The sequence below is a fragment of the Dromaius novaehollandiae genome, chromosome 3, assembly GCF_036370855.1.
Source record: "Dromaius novaehollandiae isolate bDroNov1 chromosome 3, bDroNov1.hap1, whole genome shotgun sequence".
Taxonomy (NCBI): domain Eukaryota; kingdom Metazoa; phylum Chordata; class Aves; order Casuariiformes; family Dromaiidae; genus Dromaius; species Dromaius novaehollandiae.
Genome location: NC_088100.1, coordinates 115,089,379 through 115,113,641, shown reverse-complemented (window position 1 = coordinate 115,113,641; position 24,263 = coordinate 115,089,379). Strand labels below are relative to the sequence as shown.

The 24,263-nt window shown below is 43.4% G+C and overlaps 1 protein-coding gene across 2 annotated transcripts in view; it reads right to left on the bottom strand.

Moving 5' to 3' along the window:
- Nucleotides 1–472: 472 nt before the first annotated feature.
- Nucleotides 473–24,263, bottom strand: part of RIN2 (Ras and Rab interactor 2) — an 84,814-nt gene continuing 61,023 nt past the window's right edge. For both annotated transcript variants that reach the window (XM_064509878.1, XM_026107457.2), the window contains 6 exons: nucleotides 24,089–24,180; nucleotides 19,834–20,967; nucleotides 10,473–10,778; nucleotides 8,241–8,372; nucleotides 5,407–5,570; nucleotides 473–2,345 (listed from right to left, as the gene is read on the bottom strand). In XM_064509878.1, the coding sequence (XP_064365948.1) occupies nucleotides 2,028–2,345; nucleotides 5,407–5,570; nucleotides 8,241–8,372; nucleotides 10,473–10,778; nucleotides 19,834–20,967; nucleotides 24,089–24,180 (2,146 nt within the window). In that variant the 3' untranslated portion in view covers nucleotides 473–2,027. The remainder of the gene's footprint in view (nucleotides 2,346–5,406; nucleotides 5,571–8,240; nucleotides 8,373–10,472; nucleotides 10,779–19,833; nucleotides 20,968–24,088; nucleotides 24,181–24,263) is intronic.

Here is a 24,263-nt window from a genome sequence, read left to right as displayed (position 1 = left end):
TCAGTCTGAACTTTGCAATAAATGGTTCAGCAGCCAAGATACCTGCCAGGTTTCTCTACTGACTGTTTAGGTCAAGCACACAAAGTGGAACAACTGGCTCAGGCATCTGACATCTTCAAATGTTTTTATATGCACATTACTAGTCTGTATAAAAACTAACAAAATGATAATACAGTAGTTGATACTGTATTGTAAAAAGATGAAGAATCAGTGAATTGAAGTCTAGCCTGGGGAATATCATTGCTGCAATCTAACATCAAAATTATTTTTCTCCCTTGGTCTGAAGTCAGACTACTTAATGTGATCAGCTCCTCACAACACTACTTTACACAAGCTAATGTTCACTGCTTGCATCCTTTCAAAGAGTTTAAAGTGGGCCAAGCAATACAAAAAGCAGTATCATGACAGTCTACTGATACACAAAACATTCAATTGCAAACTATTTCTAAGAAAAAGCACACAACGTCCCATATTGTAGTTCATTATTACAATGTATTATGTGCAAAACTCACCATTTATCATTTACAAAATGAAATACAAACATGTGCTGGAGGTTTCAGATACATGGCAAACTGACATTAAAAATGGTACAGATCTTCATATGTACAATATACATGCTACTCATGACATATTTTTGTAATGAACCTGCTTTAAGTTACACTGCTCCAAGGACTGGAGGAGAGCCCTTGGTCCCTGTAAAGAGAACAGTCCTCTTTGACTTAAGTAGGGACCAGAGTGTCACCCACAGCATCTACTACCTTAGAAAAGTCACAAAACCACAAAATTTTAATACCCTTTTACCTTTATGTATTTAGGACTCTGACTTTCATGTGTCACCTACTCAGTAACTTAAGAATCATGAAATGCTACAACATACTCTTCAGTCCAAAGCACATTTTGACATTGCTGACAGACTATATAAAATGGTTAGTGTTCCCATTCATTTTATTGATATTTAATCCTCTGCTAACACATATAGTATCTGGGATAGGCGCTGTCAAATCCATCTGCATATCTACAATATTGTATACATAAAAGTTTCTTACCAACCTCCTTCGCTCTCTTTCTGCAAGGAGCCTGAACCAGCAGACTAACACATTTTATTCCTAAATTAGGTTCTCTACATTCTTTCTCTACTCCTTCTCTACATCCTTTTCTTTCATCTTCCTCTTCCAAAACCATACTTCTATCTAAAACAATGCATATAAAACAATAATCCAGGTAACAGTACATCAAGTTCAGATAAAGGCACTGAAATCACCAGTGCCAATATTACAATCTTCTTACAGATAACAGAAGTTTCATAAAAAACCCTCCTGTAACATGAAAAAAGAGAAACCACAGAGACTTTTAATGCAATACTCTAAAACCAGCAAGAGATTTATTCTTGTATATTAAATGTTAAAATCACATGCATAATTATAGAATACTTTATAGTTAAAAAAATATTTAAAAAAACAACCCTGACAGTTTACCTGCAACTGCTATAAAATTTCTATGAAATATATATAAAAACATGGAGATTTTCTGTAATAAAAAAAAATTAGAAAAGGATGCAACCATCCAGGTAATTATGAGTTAACTGATGCCCTGCATCGGACAGTCTTGTCAAACTCATGCTGGTCGAACTGAGCATGTATCAGCCAGTTCACTGAAACATTTGTCTAGCATACACGCATTTGAATCAAAATGACATTTGGCTAAAGGATGAGTGGAAGAAACTAGATTTTGGCACACTACAGCAAAAGACCTGCAGAGGGCCACAGTATAATATGTTTCAGAAGTCTGCAGTACCAGAAATTCAGCTTTATGGGCTGTTCACTCAAACACGCTGCTTGAATATTCCACATAACTGGCCATATGCATGGTTTACATGGTTTTTCTGTAAGCAACGCTAGAAGCGTCTGCATGTGTTTTACTATGCATTTATGGTTTAAGACCTGTATAGACTGTTTTATCTCCCCAGGTACGCAGCAAAGGTGTTTCCAACAGTTAACAAGCAACAAAAATCAAACAAGTTGCTGGTTTTAAGAAGCAGAGTCATCGTTGTTTTGAAAAACGGCACCATAAGGATCACTGTTAATGCGTTTGTAGACAAAGTGAAAGACCTGGGGTTGTGGGCGGCTGTGCAACTCAGCCTTGATTTTCTGAGGGTAGGTATCTTCTGTCAGTTGCTGCCAGGTGTCATCAACAAAAAGAAACAGGCTATATTCTTCTGGATTGTCCACTTTAAACTTTTCAGCACAGAGCTGACACACATCTTCCGTAGTGATATATGGTCTTACTAGCAAGGTCTTTCCTGTACATCCACTGTTAACTTCCTGGAATGCAACTCGAAGGTAGTTCTGTAGAAAGAGAAAACAGATGTAAGAAACTAAATTAAAAAAAAAAAATCATCCTCTGAAAACTGCGGAGTCAGCAATAAACAGCAAACATCTTCCTGTTCTAATTGTGAAACAGACTTCAGCGGTTCCTGTAAGTTATGGCCACCTTGCCAATTACAATGGTGGTGTGAAACTGTGGCAAATGTGGTGGGCATGACAGAAACTCAGCAAGCCTTCACCCTCCTCCCCTTGGTTTACGGTCTAACCCTGCAATTAAGAGTGAGCAGATACAGCCTTGAACACATGGAAAGCCCCAGTGGTTTTAATGGGACTTCATGCCTGGCTTTACGAGGGAACAAAATGCTGAGAAGCAAAATAAACCTCTGAGGCAGCATGTCCAACAGATGCTGCTGCCACTGCTGGGTCAGCTTAGAGTACAGAAGCTTCACATACTACATTAGTCAGAAAGGAAAAGAAAAAAAAAAGCCTCTGCCAATTTTAAAACAAGGATGTTGACCCAAAAACAAATTACTATGTGATAAACAACTGTTTGCACTCTTATCCTGCAGTGTGTAAAAGGCAATGCAACCTCATTTAGGGCATTTTCATCAAATTATCCAGTGATAATTGGTCATGTGTCTGAGCCTTACGTAATAGGTTGTGAATGACAGGGGTTTTTTAATTTTTCTTTTCTAATGAAGAGGGATGCTACAGAAAGAAAGTTTACTGTACAGCATTTGAGTGAATCTGTGTAACTTTGAGGCAAAAACTGGACCTTTTTTCTCTATGGAAATGGACACATGCCCACAGCTCTGATAACATGGATAAATGCTAAATATGCCCTAAGAGGCACAGTTCTACCTTCCAAAAAGCATTTAAAATTAAAGTAAAAGGCAAAGTCACATTTTGCACATGTGAACAAGGCAGTCTATTGTGGAGTGCTTCATTAAGAGATGTTTATCTGGAATTAAAGACTATGAAAAATGGTAAAATTAAAGGAAGTGAAAAGCATAAGTGGATGACAGTGAGAAGGACCTGTTTATTGAATGAGCTGGTACCTATGATTGTATGCAGAATAAATTAACCAGCCCAAATCACTATGGTAAAAATGTATATTTCATACAAGTTAGTAAAAGCTAAGATGAAGAGGAAAGAGTGCTCTCAAAAGAGCAATTCTTTTTTTAAATAAACATTCCTGGCTAAATTTTGCAGACCAAAACACTGAAGCTCTGCAGCAACATTTAAACCATTGGGACTGAAGCTGACTGAGTAGAACTAATCCATTTTTGTTATCCAGCCTAAGGATCTAATAAATGAGCAGCCGTAAATATGGCAAACGCACCACAGCTTTAATTTCGAATGTAGTTAACACACAAAGGATGTTTTTAAAAATGTATGCGCTTTTAAGCAGACAGGATTGCTTGAAGAGGCTGAAGGTTACACAAATGCCTGTAACTCTTACAATAAGTATCAAATTCATTTATGTAGTATCAAAAGGTTCTATTTAATAATCATCGACATATGGGATTTTTGCTTTTCCATCCTCTTGAGGGAGGGAGGGAGGTAGAAGGCCTTTGAGGGTCCAAAAGTTGAGAAGGCTGTGAGACTGCATCACAGAAATACAGTGAGCACATCCTAGTCCAGCACGGGAAGAAGCTGTGTTACATACGTGTTCACAGGGCTGGTACTTTCAGGACTGCAGATTGTGGAGAAATTAGATTGAAAACTGGTGTGCATGAATTTGTGCCAAGTGTAGCCTGGCAGGGGTGTGATCTTACTGCTTCAAGGCTCTGTGTTGAAACAGACAACAGAATGAGAAGCCCTGGACACTTACTCAGCACCAGTTCTTCCCCATCACCCACAGCATCCCCATCCAGCATGGCATCCAGCTGTGCAATTAGCTTAGCTGAAGTATCTCTGCTGAGCAAGAGAAGGTGAAACAGAATACGAGATTTTGCCAAAAGAATCCTCTGAGATTTAGTCATTCAGAGGAGATACAAGCAGATGAAGTTTCCTACAATGGATGCAGTGTTTTGCTGGAAAGAACGTCAGATTCAAATAGCTTGAGACTTCCCCTAATTACAGATAAGCCAAATATAAAATGGATCCCAGCAAGATGGACTAGCTTTGTGCAGTGGCCATAGCTCAGGATCTCTGTTAATCATTTCTCCTCCTAAAGACAGACACATCATGCAAGACTGCTTCTTTTCCCAACTCCTCCTTGTTCGGTGTTGCTCTCTAGTCCTTTGCATGGACACTGATAAAGCACAAGGAGCCTCAACTGAAAAGTTTCACTGTCTTCTGATGACCCTCCACCTTTATTTCTCAAGATTTTAACCAAATCATAACTAACTGATGCTTGTTATTAGCCAGTCTGGAAACTTCAGGCTAGGAAACAGCTAAAAACAAAGAAATAAATCCTTGCTTCTCAATTCCAACATCTTCCTTGCTTCGGTCCAGGAACTGATGTATCTGAACAGCCAGTCAACAGCGTACTATGATTTTGTGAAAGACCTGCAGATCTGATTTTCAAAGATGAAATAATCCAGATTGTTATTCTTCAGTTGAAGTTACTGCCCTACTCTGAAAGAGTAGTAAGAAATGGAGGGGGAAAAAAAAAGATGAAGACATTCATAGTGTAGAACTCTGGTCTTTGCTTAACTTCTAATCAACACTGTAGACCAGCTTTCCTCCCACCTCTCTCCTCTGCTGCCTGCTATATGCCACCATTACCTACCAGGGGAGCTGTGCTGATCTACAGCACTGGAAATCTGGATTTGTTCTTTTTAACAGTAAGGCATATAAAAAAGCTAAATCTAAGATATGATTCACTTTGTCCACGGAAAGGGGTGTGTGTGTTCCATTATTTAGTGTTTTCTTCCAACCATCACAATTGAACTCTGTTAAAAAGTGCAAAGACTTAAAAAAGCTGGGGAAAACTTGTAAGCCATATTCTCAGCACTGCTTCACTTCACTTCCTTCATGCCCCCAAGGGAATCATAAAGAATCACACCTGTCAAATGGAGATTTCCAGCAAAACAATTGCTCCCTCTGTTTTTTTTTCTTAAGCCCTGGGCTGTACCTGAAAATCATCAACTGAAGGTATTGTTCTGTTAGTTGTCCTCCTCTTATGCCATTGCCGGAGGGTATCTCTGGCTTCTGAACTTAGCAGTCGGGCAGCCTGTTCTTCCTGGAAGTTCTTGATCAGTGAAAGTGCTCCATATGCGCTTGTCAAGTAATAGCCTCCTGTGAAGGACAGCAAGAGAACTTCTCAGAATGGTCACAAACAGGACATTAGGATGTTCTGACTGTTCACAGAAGAAAAGACACATTCGCTATATCTATGTGTGTATGTATGAATGAAAGTCCTTGTACTCTGTTGTCAAAATATTTGTATGTAAAGAAAGAGAGCAGGCAGCTTGTTTTCCGCAGACCGGCATTCTGAACTGGGTAATGAGATGATTCTACTACTACTGACACTCACAGGGAAAATAAAAATTAATAATTCATAATCACTCTTACCGTACAGACATGTAATTTACAGCAGCAAATCTGGTGACATGATTAGAACTGCTCTTTACTACATATTTTCTTTTTCTTTTTTTTTTCTGTACTACGCAATCAACTACTCCATATTTCAGACTGCAGCTTTTAAAAGCAATGCAACACCCTGCAAGTGATGTATTGCCCAACAGTTATTATTAACATATTGCTCTCCTACTTCCAAGAGTAACACAGATATCGGGCCAACATATCTTCCTGACATCTGGAAATCCTGGAGCCACAGACTCTGCATATGCACAGCTATGATAAGGTCAGCGTTTTTGGTTATGTGAACGGACCTGTGCGTGCTCACAGGCCTTCTGAATACTGGATGATGTGTTCTGAGCTGCTCAGGGACACGCAGTAGTTACATGCACTGCATATTATCAAGTGGTGCAAGTACATCTAACTCTGGGTCCACTTGTGCTGGGGATAGCTAGTTACTTAAGCATCTTGTGTAAGATGCTCATTTACTCCTGAATATTTTTATGAAGTTGGGACATGAGTTTTCTTCTGACCAATTTTCAAACAGTGATTTATTTTCTTACCAAGCTTCAAATGTAGACAGAATACACATAGCTGTTCAAGCAAAATAAAGGACAATCTACCATGGTTCAGGAACTTAAAAGTAACTATAGTTAATGGCAACAAAGTAACAACTGGGAGTGTGATTTACACCCGGGAACCATCCCAGAAGCATTTGCCATAGTTCGGATGCACAATCCAACCAGTTAGCCAGAAGCCAGGCTCCAGCGGTTCTGCTGTTGCTGCTTGTTTGCTTTTTCTTTTAAAGGAAGATTTCATGTGTTTTTTGACAGTTTTTGGCATCCCACACAATATCCAGCTCGTACAGAAGGTGATGTCTGCAATCCTGCTTACTTCACCTTCATTACATGAATGGAGAATATATTAAATAAAGCCAAGACAATTGCTGACATACAAAAGAAGCTGCAGTTCACAAGGGAAAAGGAGTCTCAGCATGAGCCAAGAGCCCTCAACAACCTGGGGAAAAGACATGATCTGGTTTATTTCATTTTCTAAGTACACTAGTTAAGTGGGAGTATCCAATTAAGAGCAGCACAGTCTATTCGCACTGTCATTTAAAGATGCATTCTATGCTGACAGGAGTATTTTCAGTATGACAGATAGCATCCTCTTGGCCTCTAGCTTTGCAACAAGTTCTCTATATAAAACACATGCAAGAGCCATGAGCCAAATTGGACAATACATCATATTTGAACTGCACAGCCTCAAAGCACTAAACAATTTTTCCTGCGTGGTATAGTGCATCTGGTGCCAAAGACAGGGCCAACCAACAGATGGACACCTTTTGCTGAATTAAAAATAACATGACTTAACAGTTCAGTAGCTATTTCTGCTTTTCAAGCATGTTAATGATCTCCAGCTTCACATCTCAAGTATTTTCCATGCTAAGATTCCTGAACAATGCATTAGAGGATGCTCTGTATGCAAAGGCAGCGAACGGGCTAGTGCCAAAGGGGAGGAATCCTGGCGTACCTCTCTCACACATACCGATTTGCAGGAGGATACAGCAATTCCGAGTCTAAAGATAGCAGGGACAGGAAACATATACATGTATATATTTAAACTCACAGCTGAGCTTGATCATGAGAGCCTTTTAACCTCCTCACAAAGTGGTGGATTCTGGGGCCTACCAAGGTCTTGCAGAATACCTCTGTGCTAAAAACACCACCACGAAAGCAGAGAGAAGGAAGCAGATTTTCCTGCCTCTAGTGGACTTCAGCCTTCAGTCATGCCTGCCATAAGAAATTCATTCCTGGGTCTCATAAAAATATTTTGCAAGAAGCAAATATTGGAAAGAAGCAAAGAGCATCAAGGGGGAGGTATTCTCAAAAGCACTTCCTTGGCAGAGAATTCCCCAAGAAGCTTTTACAAAGTATCTACACTATGCCACATTTTGAGTCACACAACTTAACTGAATGCTGTGGCACTATAAATACACTCACGGTATTTTCAGCCACTGAAGGATAAATACATTCGGCATCCGCATGGTATATGGTTTTGCTTGCCAAGTTTTGATGCTTCTCCATTCTTGGTTGAAAAAAAAATGGCATTCCCTCATAAGGAAGTATACACTAGTAGATTCTCGGAGCGCTCAAGTCTATGCTCTGCACATCCCACCAGCAAAGTCAGGGTTTTTCGTACTTTAAGGTGGAAGTAATTAGGAGAGTCTCTTGTTATGCTACTAACATCACTGACTTTAATATTCTCCTTGCAGAGATTTCCAGTCAAACAAGGTCATAGCAACTGTACTATCAAGGAAAATCTCCACTCCCTAGTCCTTTACTCAATTTTAATTAAAAAAGAAGGAGGAAAAAAAGGAAAATTTACCTTCTCCGTGTAGCAAAGATGGATCCAGCAATTCCATCATGTATTCAATTTCAGTATCCAGCTCTAGCATGTCGCACTGGGCTAATACATATGTCAACACAGGCAAGAAGTCATCAGCTCCATACAGCCTCCCTGGGGTGAAGAGCAGACAAATCACCTTTTTACCAGGTTCAGAGTTTCAAAACAGCGTTATTTTGCTGCCTTCACTAACCAACAGGACTGTATTGCTATACAGCCTTCAGTTTGTGGCAAACAGAACATCATCTAACACTCGCTGGACAGGAGACCAACATCAGCTGATCCTGTACTTCCAACAAGCACATATTGGATATTGAAAGTGAATGCAGGCTTGCAAGGGAATTTAAAGACTGGGCCCACATTGACATCAGTGGCCACTGACTCAACTGGTCACTTCGCAGAAGGCTGCCACGAAGGTCTGACCTGAATCCCACCTGCACTTCTACCACCGGCTAGGAGAAGATGAATAGACATTTTCTTTATATATACAAGGACATCCACTTTCTGGAAAGATCCAACCAGAAACCAGTTTCTGAGTTTAAATCCAGCACAGAAGCCTGAATATAAAGGCCTGTTAGACTTTTGTCAAAAACAGTAAGACCTGACAGGAAAACTCAGCTCCTTTCCTTGACAAAGGGCAGCTACACACACCAGTGAGCAAAGCCTCACATCATCTCCAAGCAGCTGCAGAAGCAGCATCAGCAAGGGCAGCACACAGTTAACGCACAGACCATGCAGTAGCTACATCTGACTGTGCTTCTACCACTTATATTTAAGCTTTCTGTTTAGAAGATGGAAAATACTGTATATACGGATTGTATTTTGTAGAAAATACAGTCTGGGTCTGGCCAATCTGTGTTCACTGTAGAACTGGTGTGCTGGTCACTTACCATCACCAAGAGCAGAACCAGCTTAATATTTGATGAAACTCCAGATGATTGAAGGGTTGACCTAAAGTTAGGCCAGCTAACGCACACCCTCCAGGTATTACACTATTACCTGGCTGAGAGTACAAGATGAAACAAAGATACTCAAAGAGCTGCTAGCTCAATGCCAGGCTTTACAAACCTCACTTCACAGCACAACCCAAGGAGCATTTGCTGCACCTAGCCCAAGCTCCTCAATGCAGAAATTGACTGGCAGTGCCTGCTTATTTTTTTTTCTGCTTTTTGGAAACACCTTACTCAATGTGATAGTACAGCACAGAGGAAAGAGCCTACAACACTTTGGGCCAGGATTCCCATATCCACTTCAAAATGCAGGAGGAGTTTGCACAGAATAAAGCCGGGCAGGAGACTGGACCCAGTTCTCACAAAAGTGCTTGAGGGTCTTTAGCCACAATCATTTCAAATCCCAAAAGAAAGGAGGTGTCTTGATCAGCACCAGGCCCAGCTGCAGATTCGGTGCTCAATCTGCCAACCACCTGCAGCAGCTTATATTTGCCATGGGGAAAAAATCTCCCACCACCTGCATTGCTCACCTTAGCTCATGACCTACTATGGCAATGCCTGATAGGTCTTTGGGCAACACAGCTGCACCTGTGACTTCATGCCATCTAGCAGAGTGTTTTCATGGTGTGTCACTGATGGCTCAGCAGCTCTCATTAGTCTGTAGATTTTGTTATCTAGCTTTCAAGGTCCCTCTTTGACATTTGCTACAGTGTAGAAGTCAATGTTGTTCTGTTCCAAAAACGCTAAAGAAAATGTCCAAATGAGAACATTCAGAGGAAGCCAGAAGTACTGGATCAGAGGCTGTTTTTCTCCACCCAGTCACACAGAGAGACCTTGAGGTTGTGGTATTACATACACACTATTCAATTACTATACTGAAATATAGGGTGTATTTAACCACGTCTACTACAACTTCCAGAATAATAGTTATTTAGTCTCAGTGTCAAATCAAGACTCACAGAACAGGCTTTCTGACAGCCAGTTTCAAAAGCCAAAAGCTAAGTAAAGCTGTCCTTTTGAAGCTGCTTCACAACTCTGCTTAACCTTCATACACAATTTGCAGATGTGCTGCCAATAGCATCAGAGATATCAGGAAAGAAGCAGAGAGGCAGAATCCCTCTCAGAAGGGCTAAGAGACACACTACAAGAGCTCAAGGAGGAAAAAGCATCCGTCTCTGCAGAGTCCAGTGATCTCATCTCCTGCACCAAAAGACAACCCCAGGTTTGGAATATCAGTGAGCTTTTATCAGAGAAAGCGCCATACCTGAGTTATTCTCCATAACAGTGTAAATCAATTTGCAAACTCTCAGTAGCAGCATGACTTTCTTTTCAGGTGAATACATTTTCTGCATGGTCATGAACTTGACTTTAATTTTTTCAACGTCCACAAAGTCTGGCGTTGGAACAAACACACCCAGTTCCTGAGGATTCCTCTGCCGCACCAGCTGCAGGTTTTCCTTTAGCTGTTTCCAAGAGCCGTCTGCAGTGTGAAACTCTTTCAACATCGCTTCAATGTGGCCCTTCAGCGGCTTCAGAATGCACTTGTGCATGGCCTTCTCCAGCACCACATCTGCAACGGCAAACACAGGTCCAGCTGACTTTCTCCTCTAGAGCAGAGCCAGGATTAATATACCCATTCCCAAAAGAGACACTGGAGAGCAAAAACTACTCACTGTGGCCTATTTATTACACAAGCTGAGTTTCCAGATGTTTGTTAACAAGAAAACAAAAGGCAGAGCAGAATCTGTATTCCATTCAAATTGATGGCAATCTGGTCAATGCAAAAAACCCCACAAAATAAAGACAGACTACAGACTGTCAAAAAAAATTGTGGCTCCAGTTAACTTTTTTTTTTTTTTTTTTGGCCAGAAGTCTCAGTGTTTTGTTTTTACTTTGAGCTTTAGACTTGAACTTCCAAGCCTGAAGCAAAACAGTCAAAACCATAACTTTTGTCTGGTTTGGCATGGAAACCAGCCCTTTTCACATAGTTTCCATCAGAAACTGTAACTCAACCAAGGCCTCCTAAAACTTGGCTCAACTTTGCCAAAATCTTTATGAACTTGGACAGATTATGGTTTTTCAACTATAAATGAAAACCAAGCTGTGTTTGTCCAGCTTCAGATTTCATCATGCAAGCTTATATACAGCTTTGTCATCAACCTTGAGGTTCTTTGTTTGGCAACTGTGTGCACGTGGCACAATAACCACTAAGTTAGGGGGGTTTTTTTATTCCTATTCTACTGAAGGTTTTTCTTAAACAAACACTCTCCCTTTTCTAAGTATGGAGCACATCACCAGTGAAAACTCTTTGCTAAACCTTTCCTTGGCAAACCTTTACTTCATAAGCTAATTTCTTCTCCCACTCAGTGTCCCTATGGCAACATAGCTTACATTAATTATTTATATTGTAGTGAACTCCTACAAAGTCAGAAGAGACTGGGGACCCTTCCGCCCAGCCACTGCCCCTGACATGGGGCAGGCAGGAACCCACATTGGGCAGATGCACTAAGTGCGTGCAGGGATCGGCAGTGGAAGAGGATAGTGAGCATGCTGCTGCTGGATCACACCTAAAATTTCATTAAACCCCACGCCCTCTCCAGGCTTCTTTAATTTCAGATTAAAATCTTCCTCTTTTCTTCCTTCTTCCTTTTTTTTTCTTAATTGCAGACTACTTCTAAGGCTGGGGGGGGGCATTGCTTTTTCGAACAAGCACTGCCTACTTTGTTTTCTTCCTCTGTTTTTTGCCTTCAGACACCATTTAGGTGAACAAGGATGTGTTATTCTTATTCAACCATCTTTCCTTTGGCTCTTCACTTCATGCCCCTCTTTCCCACACAAACATACCTTTGTGCACTCTTCCTCTTATGGTGCTTTTGCTTCATACAAAGCACTTATTCTGTACATCTCTGGCATGCAATTCGTAGATGTTCGATGCTACTGGGAGCTCCCACCTCCCCCTCCTCAATGCTCCTGGGACTTCTGTAGCTGCCTTCCCTTCCTGAGCCCCTCATGGAGGCATGCAAAGCTATGTCTGCCTCATTCCCAGAGGCTTTAAAGGCAGCCAGGCTCTCTCTCCCAATGGAGACTGCTATAGCTGGATGGGAGAACAAATCAATGTGAGGAGCAGCATTCGTGCTCTGATCTTCCAGATTTCCCTAGGGCACCAGTAAAGGCACAGCCAGTCTGACAGATGTTCACAGTGATCTAGATGGACAGCGTGAAGGGTGGATCCAGCATCTCAGTGGACCAGAGGTACCCATTATACAAGTGGCAACGTTTCAGATGCCCAATCCTTATCTACTGTACTCAGCAGAGCTACAACCACCACGAACAGCACTGCCAAACCTGGTCAGAAAAGCACAAGCAGCACCCCTCTGCACAGCAACAGAAACTCCCTGCCATCAAAGTCATTCTCAAGACAGTGGGGAAAAATATTTTTCCACCCAGGAAACTGCACAATTCTGACCTGTGGATAGACTAACTAGCTAATTTCTACATGGGACACACAGTTCCTTGCTAGCTTCACTGATGCCATATTTTTATTGGCAATTTAGCTTATTTTATTTATTTTTTACTGACTGCCCCCCCCCTTTTTTTTTTAAACAGCAAAACCCCTTTAACGGCTTTACTTGTAAGCAGAACACCTCTGCTGTTCGCATTCCAGCTGCCTGCTCTTGTTCAAGTCAGAATTATAAACAGCCACTGCTGCCAAACAGCACATTAAGAGAGAGAACTCCACATCCCTGTGAAATTTTAACTCCTGCTGGCTTCCCCTGGAGCACTGCGCACAGACAGCTCGTGTCAGCCTCCCTTCATCGAAATAACGTGGGTTGCCACCATATTTGGTAGCAGGAGGCTCAATAAATTCAGGAAAAAATTCAGTGTGGATCCTCAAATTCCTTCGGTTGGATGAGGAGGGAGCCCCTGGCCTGGGACGGGAGATGGGGAAACTCAGCTGCTCCTGTGGCTGATCCCTGCAGTCTCCAGCTGGAAGCTGGCCCAACTGCTGCCTGCAGCATCCCGACACTCCTTCAGCGGAGAAGAGCTGCCAGAAGGCTTTGTGGGAGACTCTTCCACCGAGCCCAAACTTCTCCTTGGTGCTGGCCTTGCTGTCTACAGGTGGGATGTGTTAAGTCTTTTGCCCTCAACCCTCAGTTAGTCAGTGCCACTCCCACAGCTTCCAGTGCAGATGAATCACAGAGATTTTTATGGCTCTGCAAGATGGGGAGAAGGAGTTGCTTAATATTTGCAATTCATCCCAGGTTCCTAAAGCAGCGCCTAGAAATCACTTTCAAATTTACTCAATCACATTCCCTGGTTTCTCAGGGAACTTAAAACTGACCTGAAGCCGCACAGAGGAAGAGAGCAGACAGCTCATGTAGGTATGCCCAAAGCTCTGCACAGTGCGCTGGGCCTTTGGGCTGCTAAACAGAAGATGCAAAAGCATCCATGTACTTCCTTATGGATCATTACTCATGGCTGTTCCTGATGGTTTCCGTGTTGTTACCCTGATCAGGTAAATAAAAATCAGATCAGCTATTTGATAGAGCCTCCTTCAGTGCTATTCAGTGATTACATTACACCTAACAGGACATAAATTAAAGATATATATCTGTGATTCCAAAGAGACACTAACACTAGCTAGGCTTGCTAATGGTAGACTGGGAGAGGGTGGCATTTTACTGCAGCAGTTTTGCACAAAACGAACCGGCAAACAGAAAGTCAACAGTAAGACGACACAGCAATGCGTCCACAGGTTTTTTCCCGTAATATTTTCTTCTTCTTTCTTAATTCTTGGAACAGACATAAGAACCAGGGATTTCTGCCCTCAGTTAAAAGGTAGCAAATTCTAGCAAGCTGATGAAGCCAAGAACTTAGCAAGCGTCAGAGAGATCGGACATTTTATGGTAAATAACAATACCCATATTTATCCTAATTCATACAAAAATTTAGAGGCTTTAGCAGCATATTAATAGCTATATTATTATTGAAGCCTGGAAGGACAGCATTCCTTGTGATTTGGGTCTCAGACCAATATTCAGTGTTACAAGACAGTGATAACTATGTTTGGGATCAGATCATTCAACCATGTACCCTTTTTCCTGAGCTGCTGTTAATGGCCCCTTTCACAGATAATGTTTCTGGATAGGACCCCACAAAGCGATTCCCAGCCAGTAGCAGCTTTATCTCTTTAATTTCTAATGGCCACAAGCAGTAGAGGAGGGTTTCCCAGGCAAATTAGTGTCTACAAGTGGTGAATTACGGACTGATCTGTTGAGTTAACATGTCTGCGTATTTCTCAGATCAAATCAAAGCCAACAACAAAAACTCCTGTTAACTTCAGCAAAAGCAAAGTGTTTCCAAATATCCCCTCCGGAAGCCAAATATTTCAAAAACAAACATACATGCTTCAGATTTTTTTTTTTTTTAAAGCTGATTATCATTTTAAGTTAAGTCTCAGTTAGCTGTCCTGCAGTGATACTTATAATTAGTCTCTAGCCTCAAAATAGGAACTGGAAATGCCTTGATAAATGAATTGAAAAGGCCAGCCAGCTAGTTTCACTGTGACTTGTGGAAACACATCTGTATCCTGTGCTGACATGCTATTTTGTTTCACTGCAAACCGCACAAGTCTGGGTCTGGAGAGGACAACACATGAGTCACAGCAAGTGTCCTCATGCAGCCTCTTCGCAGTCCTCGCTGCCTGAAATTGCACACTCCTCCTCACCATTTCCAGGCTGCAAGGGTAAAACCTTCTCTATTCCCTGTTACCAATTGCCGTTGCTCCACTGAGATTACTAGCAGTTTTCAGAGCACTGAAGGCTCACACGAGAGCCCTGTTTTCCACCTGCAATGGCCAAACCATCCTGCAGCAGCCGAAGGAGACGGTCAGGAGACGCAGTGAACCTGCGAGCTGCTGCAAAATGAAACGCCGCGGTCCGGCACGAGCAGCATTGCTCAGGGAGCTGAGAGTGAAACACTACTTAGGTGCAATAGGGCATGCAAATACAGGGCACTTGACCACACTGCGTTTGCTTTATTTGGGATTTTCCCCAGTATCCCGTGTGCTCGCAGACTGGCACTACTAAAACACGGATCTATTTTAAGGCAGCTTCAGTCAAAACGGCCAAGTCGCCAATTCTTGGTGGATGTTGACATTCACACACACCTAGCCCACGGTTCAACGCCATCTCTGCAGAAGGATCAAGGCTTGAAGATGAGACCTCCAACGACCCATGGTCCCTGCTCACCTGCGCAGCCCTGGAGGCAGAGGCGGGACAGTGGTGGGAGGGGAGAGGCGGTGGCAGCAGAAGCAAACCAGCTGAGCAACCAGGCAAGAAAGGTCTCTAGAATTGCAATACTTCCCCCCATTTTACCTACCTAAACCACACACCAGTGAATCACAAACATTTGTGTTCAGTTTGTTTTGTTTTAAGCAGACCACCTGTGGGTTAATTAAAACTCATGCTATGGCTGTGAGGGAAATGTGTCTTCTCTTGAAAAAGTAGCAATAAAGGAGCAGCGAATAAGTCACAAAGCAAATCGAAGGGATGACCAGGAAAGGGGGAACCAGGTCATCTGCCTCTGCTCAGGGCTTTCATCACTTGCCTCCTCCTTGCCCTGTGCCCCTTTCAGTGAAAGGAAGATTACGGGGGAGATGAGGTCCCTCAGCCTTGACTCAACATGAAGAGATACTAGGGTGAACAGCGGGGAGCAGGACCCAAAACAGATGTATAAGACCCTTGAAAAAAATATCACAGTGCTAAAAAACAGCCCATAGGAGTTTTTCCAAGAGTAAATAATACATACCATCCTCATTCCTTTAACAGGATAATTAGCTTAGTAAAGAAGTGTGGAGTAGGAGCTGGGCTTATATCTTGACTTTTTAAAGGCCTTTAACCCTTTTCCATGCAACTTTCCTATAAGAAAACAAGGGAAATACTGTCTAGCTGTAATTACCATAAGGTGGGTGCCAGTCGGTTGAAATACTGCACTGAGAGCCCAGCTATCAATGGTTCACTGTCAAACACACAGACATTTCACAAGAGGTCTCGTGGGGGCCAGCTCTGAGCTTTGGGCTATTTAATATTTTCGTTAAGAATTTGGATGATGAAATAAGGCAGTTCATATACAAAACCTTCATATGACATCATGGTGGGGGTGGGAGAAAGACATCACCAGTTCTTGGGAGAGCAGGTTTAAAATTGTCTTCATAAGCTGGAAAGAGGCCTAAAGCTAACAAGAGGGAATTTAGTAAAGACAAAAGCAAAATGTAGCCTTCCAGTGAGAGGAGTGCAAAGGCAAAAAAGCACAAAGCAGAAAGCAATCAAGCAGCTCGCAGTGCCACGGAAGATGCAGTTGGGATTGCAGGGTCCTATGAACCGAAGACTTTAACGAGCAGTTCGACAAGTCAAAAGACACCCCAAATGCCCTTTGTCTAATGGCAGGGTGGAAGCGGTTGTTCCAGGTCTGTGCTTTACAGGAGAGAGGCCAACTGCAGAGTTTGGGGGAAAGCAAGCCCTACAGACAGCAAAAGGCTGGAAACCAGCATCTGTGAGGGAGGATGGAAAGAAGCGAGCTCTTCAGCCTGGGAATGAGGATGCTACGGTGGTATATGATGACATCCTGAGATGTAAAAAGGTGCTACCAAGAGGACTGCTAATTTTAGTTTCATGACCACCGGCAGGGGGGGAAAAAGGAAAGGGAGGGTAACTGGGCAAGTAACTGACTTAATTTTCATCAAAGAAAGAAAATCCTTCTCCATTTAGGGATAGTTTACAGGCTTCTCGATACACCTTCCAACTCTTCCCAGCTGTGATTCCTTAATACGAATCCAAGTGCCTGTGACATTCCATGTCCCACTGATGAGCGCCCAACCCACTCTGTCTAAGCCTGTTTTAAAATTCACTATTTCAAAATCCATTATGCATTAGAAATACCAAAGCAAATAATAGGGAAGATGTTCAGGCACCTTGCCACACCATCAGTTAATACTTTATCGCCAAAAAGTCAGACATTTCTTGGGTTAGGTCCGGGTTTGGGCATCATGATGAAACTGGTCAGATGCTAGACCCTGTCCAGTGATCACCTGACAAAATGATGACACCCCGCTTGACTCCTTTCTGTTCACAGCCAACAAAACAGGAAATACAAACAAAAACTCCCAAACATTTGCTATTCGAGCAGCAGCAGACTGTCTGATTCAGACCGGATCTCCGCTGACTCAGTCCAGGTCTTTATTCTGTGGATAGGCATTCAGGTGTGGACAACTTTTAAAAATTTACTTTGTGTTCATTCTTAAATAATAAAGAGCGGTATGCCTTAGCCTTAACTCCCTCCCAACACTGGGGATCCTGTTGTTTCAGAAGGGGTTAACAGTCCGCAGCACTAAGCTTCAGAGGCACCTGTCAGGAGGGAGGAGAAAGGCCAACGCACTTCTCAGGGAAACTTCAAAGATCTCCCACAAAGTCTTTTGTTTGCCAGAGGAGCAAGGGAAGCAGTGCTGCAAGACAAGCTACGCAGTCGCGCTGGTCATTAAACAGACACAGGAGGTTTAAGTCCCAAACACCAAGGGCTGTGATAAGCTGCGGGCGACGCTGCTCTAGCAGATACTAACGTGCAGCGAGATAATGCAAAACCTGGAGGTGCCTGACCAAGCAACTGTCCTGAGAGGTGGCGGAAAGGGAGACAGGGTTAGCTCGAGCTCCTCTAGAATGAGCAGAAAGGGCCCGGGGAGCCAAGACACTCAAAGATTTACTGCCATGGGCTCCCCCCTCGTGCCACTTGTGCCAGCAGCACGGCTCAGCCACGAGGGGCAGCTGCAGCTGCAAGCTACAGCTGTCTGCTGCTACATCGAGAGAAAGAACCTGTACCACGACTACATAAACCAAAAAGAAAGAACAAATGACCATTTACAAAGTTAAAGTTTAGGCTGCAATGCTGCATTGAAATAGTCAAGCAAAACCCCAAGCTGATAGGCAGGGCTGACTTTTTGTTCTAGCGTAAGAAGTCCTTCTCTATAGGGATGATTAAATCTTGCTGTCACATAGTTATCTGCTTAGATCAGCACCATCCGATGCTCCTGATCCACTGTGGCTGCTTGCAGGCTCCAGGAGTAGGCAGCAGATGACTCAAAAGCAAGTTGTTCATTTGTTCAAACTACCCTGCTTTAATTAATTAGATTTAATTGCATGATCAAAGTCAGACTTTCTATCGCTGAAGAAAACCAGTGTAGTTTAGTTATTATGCCTTATGACTTAAGCTACTCCAAACTCCCGAGACGTTTAAAAGCAGACATCATTTTGCCAGTCTCTAGAGACCCCCAGTCTGACTTAACCACACCCTTGCAATGGAAAGTACAAGACAAACCAAACTACAAGCACAGAAATTCTGTATTTCTTTGTCCAACAGCCTCAGAAAGCCTGCGGGGGGGGGGGGGGAACCCACACCACCGTTCAGTTTGCTTTTTCTTCCACATGACACCCACGTAACATTCTTTATTATTCCAGTGAGACTACTCCATGGCTTTGAAAGAGTCTCGATTTTGAGGAAACTCTTAGTATTGCAGCACTTGCTTTAGTGGCGCTTGCTACTTTGGCTCAACCTGGTGCAAATTAAGTTCAGGTTACAAGAGAATCCTTCCCCTCAGTCAAGGACAGAGAAAAATGTCAACATAAAATCACCAACTACTCCCAGAGAAAGAACTGTCTGCCAATTTTGTACTGGGCCAAGTGTTCGGACACTGGGGTATAGGAGAAAAACAAGCAAATTAGGACTGAAGTGAGCTCACAAGGAAAGTATTTTGCCCTGAGGGATGTTTACCTCTTAAATGTGGCTTATAAGCTCTTCTACAAATACTGATCAGACTCAGCAAGACAGAGGGCCAGGGAGATTTTATACAGCAACAACGACTTCACTTTTGTGGATACACAAGTCTCTCTCTGTTGGTAAAATGTATTCAAATATATAATTCATCAGCAACCATTTATAAACAGAGACACGTAACAGAGAGGTACAGAAATCGGCATCCTCTTCTCTTTTTTCATTTTCTTTTCTTTCTTTTTTTTTTTTAAACTTACATATCCTTTTATTTAGCTTCAAGTGTAGGGACACTGCAGCTTTGCTAGGAGTGAATGAGAATTTGTTTGGATGAACGAGACTTGTTTCAAGAGGAAATTGCTAAGAAGCACTTCTCTGCTGTTAAGTGTTGCTGGTTTGTAATAAGTTCTGTCTTTACAGCTCCAGTGCATATTTAACATATGGTTAAAATTGGTGCATTGGAGAATCTAAAACTATTTCAACACAATTCAGGGAAAAATAGGTGTGTGCCAGCAAATAGGGGGTTAACAGCACACCTGTTTAAAAAAAAATCACAGGTAAATCAAATCCAATGCTCACCACTATTAATTGTAAGCAAAACTTCTTATAAACAACTCTTTGTAGCATAGTTCTTCCAAGCTGCTGCTGGGTTTTTTTTTTGATTGTTTTAAAACTCAAATAATCAACGGCTTAAACTCTGCCAGCAAAGTCAACTCCCTCCCTTCTAAACTGGCACCAAGACTATCCCTACAGATTTGGATCATACATTTTCAGCTTCCCCCAGACTACAGGGCAGTATTTCTTACCTATTTGGTCCTCTGGGATCAGGGATTCAATCGGAGGGTCAAGTTCCGAGCTTTGGGACAAATAGTTCTTGACTTGGGTCATGAACTGCCGGATCGTTTGCAGCATGTCGGTGCTTGAGACATGGCACTCCTTGTTTTCCTGGAGAAAGCTGACATAGTCCTGCACTAAGCATCCAAAGTAAGTGCGCTTGTCCCGGGACAGCTCCGCAATTTTCTTTATCATCCTCTTTTCGGGGGTCATGAAGGAACTGAAAACACCACTAACTTTCCGTAGCTGAGATTTCACAATCTTGGGGAGAACAAAGGAGCTGTTTCTTTTCTTCTTGGGCTTCAAAGGGGGGGCCATGCTCTCCTGGTCGCTCTCCCCCTCAAAATCCTCCAGGCTGCTGTTCGTGTCCCCCTCATAGCCGAACAAGGGCATGCTCCGATCGAAGTCTAGCGAGTCGGAGGAGGAGGTGGAAATGCTCATGTCGCTCAGCCTCTGCCTGCCTCCATCCCACTGCACCGGTGACTCACCGTTCGCCGCTGGGCTCTTCTTGGAGGCTGCTGGATCCTGCGCAGGCGGGGCGGCACCTGCAGCGCCGGGCGCTTCGGAGGCGCACGCCGAGCCACCGCTGGGCCGAGGGGCTGCCGCCACGGGCTTGCCGCTGCCCTCCGCCTCCGAGCAGACAGCCTGCTTCTTCAGTCGGGGCGGCGGGACGGGGGCTGGCTTGTTCTGCAGCAAACCCGAGTCTCGCTGCTGCTTCTGGCTGGCTGTCACTGGCATGCTCGCCGGCTTTATAGTCCGGGAAAGCTGCGGGCTCGTCAGGCTGCTATTAATAGCAGGAGGTGGCGGTCTGGGCGGGGGGGAGCGAGGCCGCTCGGTGCCATTCACGTCTTGTGTGCGCAGGCTCTGCCTTTTCAGGCTCCCGCTAACGTCCTGGCTGTGCACTTTTAAGAAGAGGGGATTAATGAAGCACAGAGCTCCGTTGGTCTGGCTGCACTCCAGCTCCGAGGGCGTTCGGGTTCGTATAGCATGCACGCCATTTATAAGGCAGAGCTGGCGCGCGTCTTTACAAGCACTGTCTGCAGAGGCAGGCCAGCGGGGAGGCGAAGGATTCGGGGGGTTGCTGTTAGCCGGAGAGCTCCAAAAATCTGAAAGTCATCATTGTGTTAACATAAGAATGCAAATAGTATGCAGATGGCGTTCAGACCATTCGGCTCAATGTAACCCCTTTGAAGCATTGAGAAATTTAGACAAGCTTTTATAATTCAAGAAAAAAAAGAAAGATGAATAGCATTCCTAGTGAGTTTCTTAAAGCACTATCAGGCATAACTGCATGCTACACTCCTGGGGCTGCTCCTATTCATTTATAAATATCACAGCCAATGCGTAGCTTCGAATCAGCCCACAGAACTAAGCTAAAAAATAAACTGAGAATTGAAGAAAGGAATAGAGATTGCAACATAGCGATTCTTACCAATCTGAGGCTAAAATGGACATAAACTACTCACCAGCATATCAGTCAGGAGAAATAAGACTCAGATTCTCAGCTGCTGTTAATAAACTTGCTCCACTAAAGCCAGAATTAGGCTGATTTACACCAGCTGACAGCCACTTACCGCAGCTCATCAAAACCAGAATTTTTAGGGGGTTGGTTTCTGTTTATAGTGAACAAATAAAACTAGGCAGGAAAACTCGGCTCACCTTGCCGTGCCAAATTTGCTGTGCCAAGTGCTCACACAACCTTTAGCTACACTGATCAAAACGCTCGTGCCTCTTTAAGAGCCCTGGCCTGCAGCCCCGTGTTTGTAATGGTTGCACAGTCTGCCGGAGGTTTTAGACACTCAGCAGCACATAAATAGACTGAATGTGCCGTCCCATCAGCACAGTGTGGAAAACCTGTGCTAAACCAGCAAATTTCCGCTGCAGCCTCCTTGCTTGTCCCAGCAAAGTGTCAGTGTGAGTGTACAAAACTGAGTTAACAGTAAAGCCCATCGGCTCCTGCAACTCTGATGGCAGAAACCAGATGGGCCCTCTGGGACTACCAAAGGATTACCAAAGGAAGACTTTGGTAAAATTTGCCAGTCTTGACATGGTCCCTTTTCCTACAGTGTCTCTTTTTGGCTGCTGGGCAAAAATGAGCTTTTTGAAGCCCAAGGCAAGAATTTCACAAACTGAGCTCTACAACAGGGGTCCATGCCTGGCAGCTGTGTCCTGCCCACAGAGCAGAAAACAGAGCACGGCCCAAAGTGACAGGCTACTTCCGAGGAAAATACCTGGGAATAGATGTAGGGAGTATACCAGGGGCTATATGTAGGGAGAGGTGCATTGCATAGCCATGCAATGCTGCCATTTTTTTCCTGCTCCATGACTTCACACCCTGCTTGCAGATCCCTCAGCAGGCTGGCCAGTGCACTTGGTGTGTGGGCTACTGCAAGCATACACGAGATAAGCACCACAGCAGGTGAAACATGAGAAGAGAGACCAAAAAAGGGTTGGCATAAGCCTTGAAAACTTTACCACCAGTTCTTCCGGATGTAGTTTGCTGGGTTACATGCTTTTGACCTGCATTGCATACTACCTCCTCTTAGTTTAAAGCATAACAGAGCTCTGGAAGGAGCTCTGGTCCTTAGCATTCAGATCAGACTGTTTTGTGCCTGTGTGCTACTTAAGGAAAGCTCACACTTAATTGGAAGGCCCCTTTGAGAGTTCTTAGGCATCTCCTGGGTCAACAGCATTGCAGGTCTGGCCTCCTGGTGTGCTCTTTCATACGTAGTCACCTAGAACTCCATCAAATTCCCAACTCGGTTGCCCATTTTTTGCCCACAGAAGCTGTGATCTTAGTCTGGCATACAGTAGGCAACTGATCGCAAACACATCAACCACTAAGTTATACACTGATCACCCACCAGTCTCCTTCCAGCTTTCAAATGCATTAGCTTAAAACAAAGAAATAAAACACAAGCTACAAACACAGAGATGGTTCAAGAACAAGACTAAGCCTACAGCATGTAAGCCACGGTGCTCTTGGGTACAGAGGACAAAAGACAGCATGATTGCTCTGAAGAGCTTCCTCAACACCACTGTTACTAGCTTCTGCAGTAACTCTGCAGAAGCTCTGCAGAGACACTTGCCTAAATGCTACTTTGGGGCCTCTAGGTTTCTAGGGGAGACTGTCTTCATTACACAGCCTCCCAATTTGCCTGCATTCCCATGAAAACCCATACTTTCATTTAATTACCTAACCTTGCAGATTAGCAGCACAGAAAACATCTGTCTCCTCTTTAAAGTGAATTCCTGATTGTCAGAGCAAGTGCAGCAAAACAACATGCAATGCAATACAATACTTAGTTGTGTATGACTTTGCTGCAAAATCCCACCCAACATCTCTGGAGAGCCTTGTGCTACGACCCTGATTTACTGAAGATCCATTTCTAAATGGAAGATGATTCAAAAATCTACTGGGACAAAGACTGCCCTCAGTCAGCCGTCGCTTCCTTCAAAAGGAAATAAGGCCATTCAGCACTTTGCAGGAGTTGCTCAACGATTCATCTGGGTCAAGCCCATGTTTCAAATCCTGCAAGGCTTTGCATCTGCTGCAGGCTCAAAGGGCATGTTGCAACGAGGCTGCATTTGGTTGTAGCAGTCAAGCTGTGCATCTTTCAAAGACATGTCTTCATATTTTCTTTTTTTATTTACAAACCCTCACCAAACCAAAGTGCATGGACACAGTCTACAGATGCTATGCACACACTCCTCCTTGTACTGATATGCCACCGCAGTAAGCCACTGATGTCTAAATTGCCTTTCCAAGGTAAATAATCACACGTCAATCTGAATAGACAGTTTTGATAACAGTGAACTACAGTTCCTACACCCTCCTGGCAACTACAGCAAATTACCAAGCTAAAGGCTGCAGGGTGAGACCACAGCCAACATTCCAGCGTGGAGGACAAGCTACCTCAAACCTCTGCCTGGCAATTGCAAGACTTGCCCTGTGTCAGCCCAGGGGCTGCATAGAGAGGACGGAAGGAAGGATGGAAGGAAGGACACAACACTAACAGAGTCAAGAATATCACACAAGGATAGGAAGGAAGAACACCAGGGTCATCACTTGGCGAGTACAAGGCTTTTGCCTTCCCGGTAGAAGTTGCTTTTCCAAATGCTATCTGGATCATCACTGACCAAAATGAACTATTTACCGATACAGACTAGTTCTTCAAGCTTATAGCAATGTTATAGGGAATTAGAGCTACGCAGATAGCTACTTACGCAGTCCGAGCTGAGCAATCTCTTCAAGTTCAGCTTCTGTCTTTGCTGCTGCAATAGCATGAGGCAACTTCAGAGTGAATGGCAGGACATCCCTGTTTGTAGAACAGAGAAACAATAATGATTTTCACAGCAACATCCATAGTTTTAGAAGTATTTGTTTCCAACACGGGCAGTA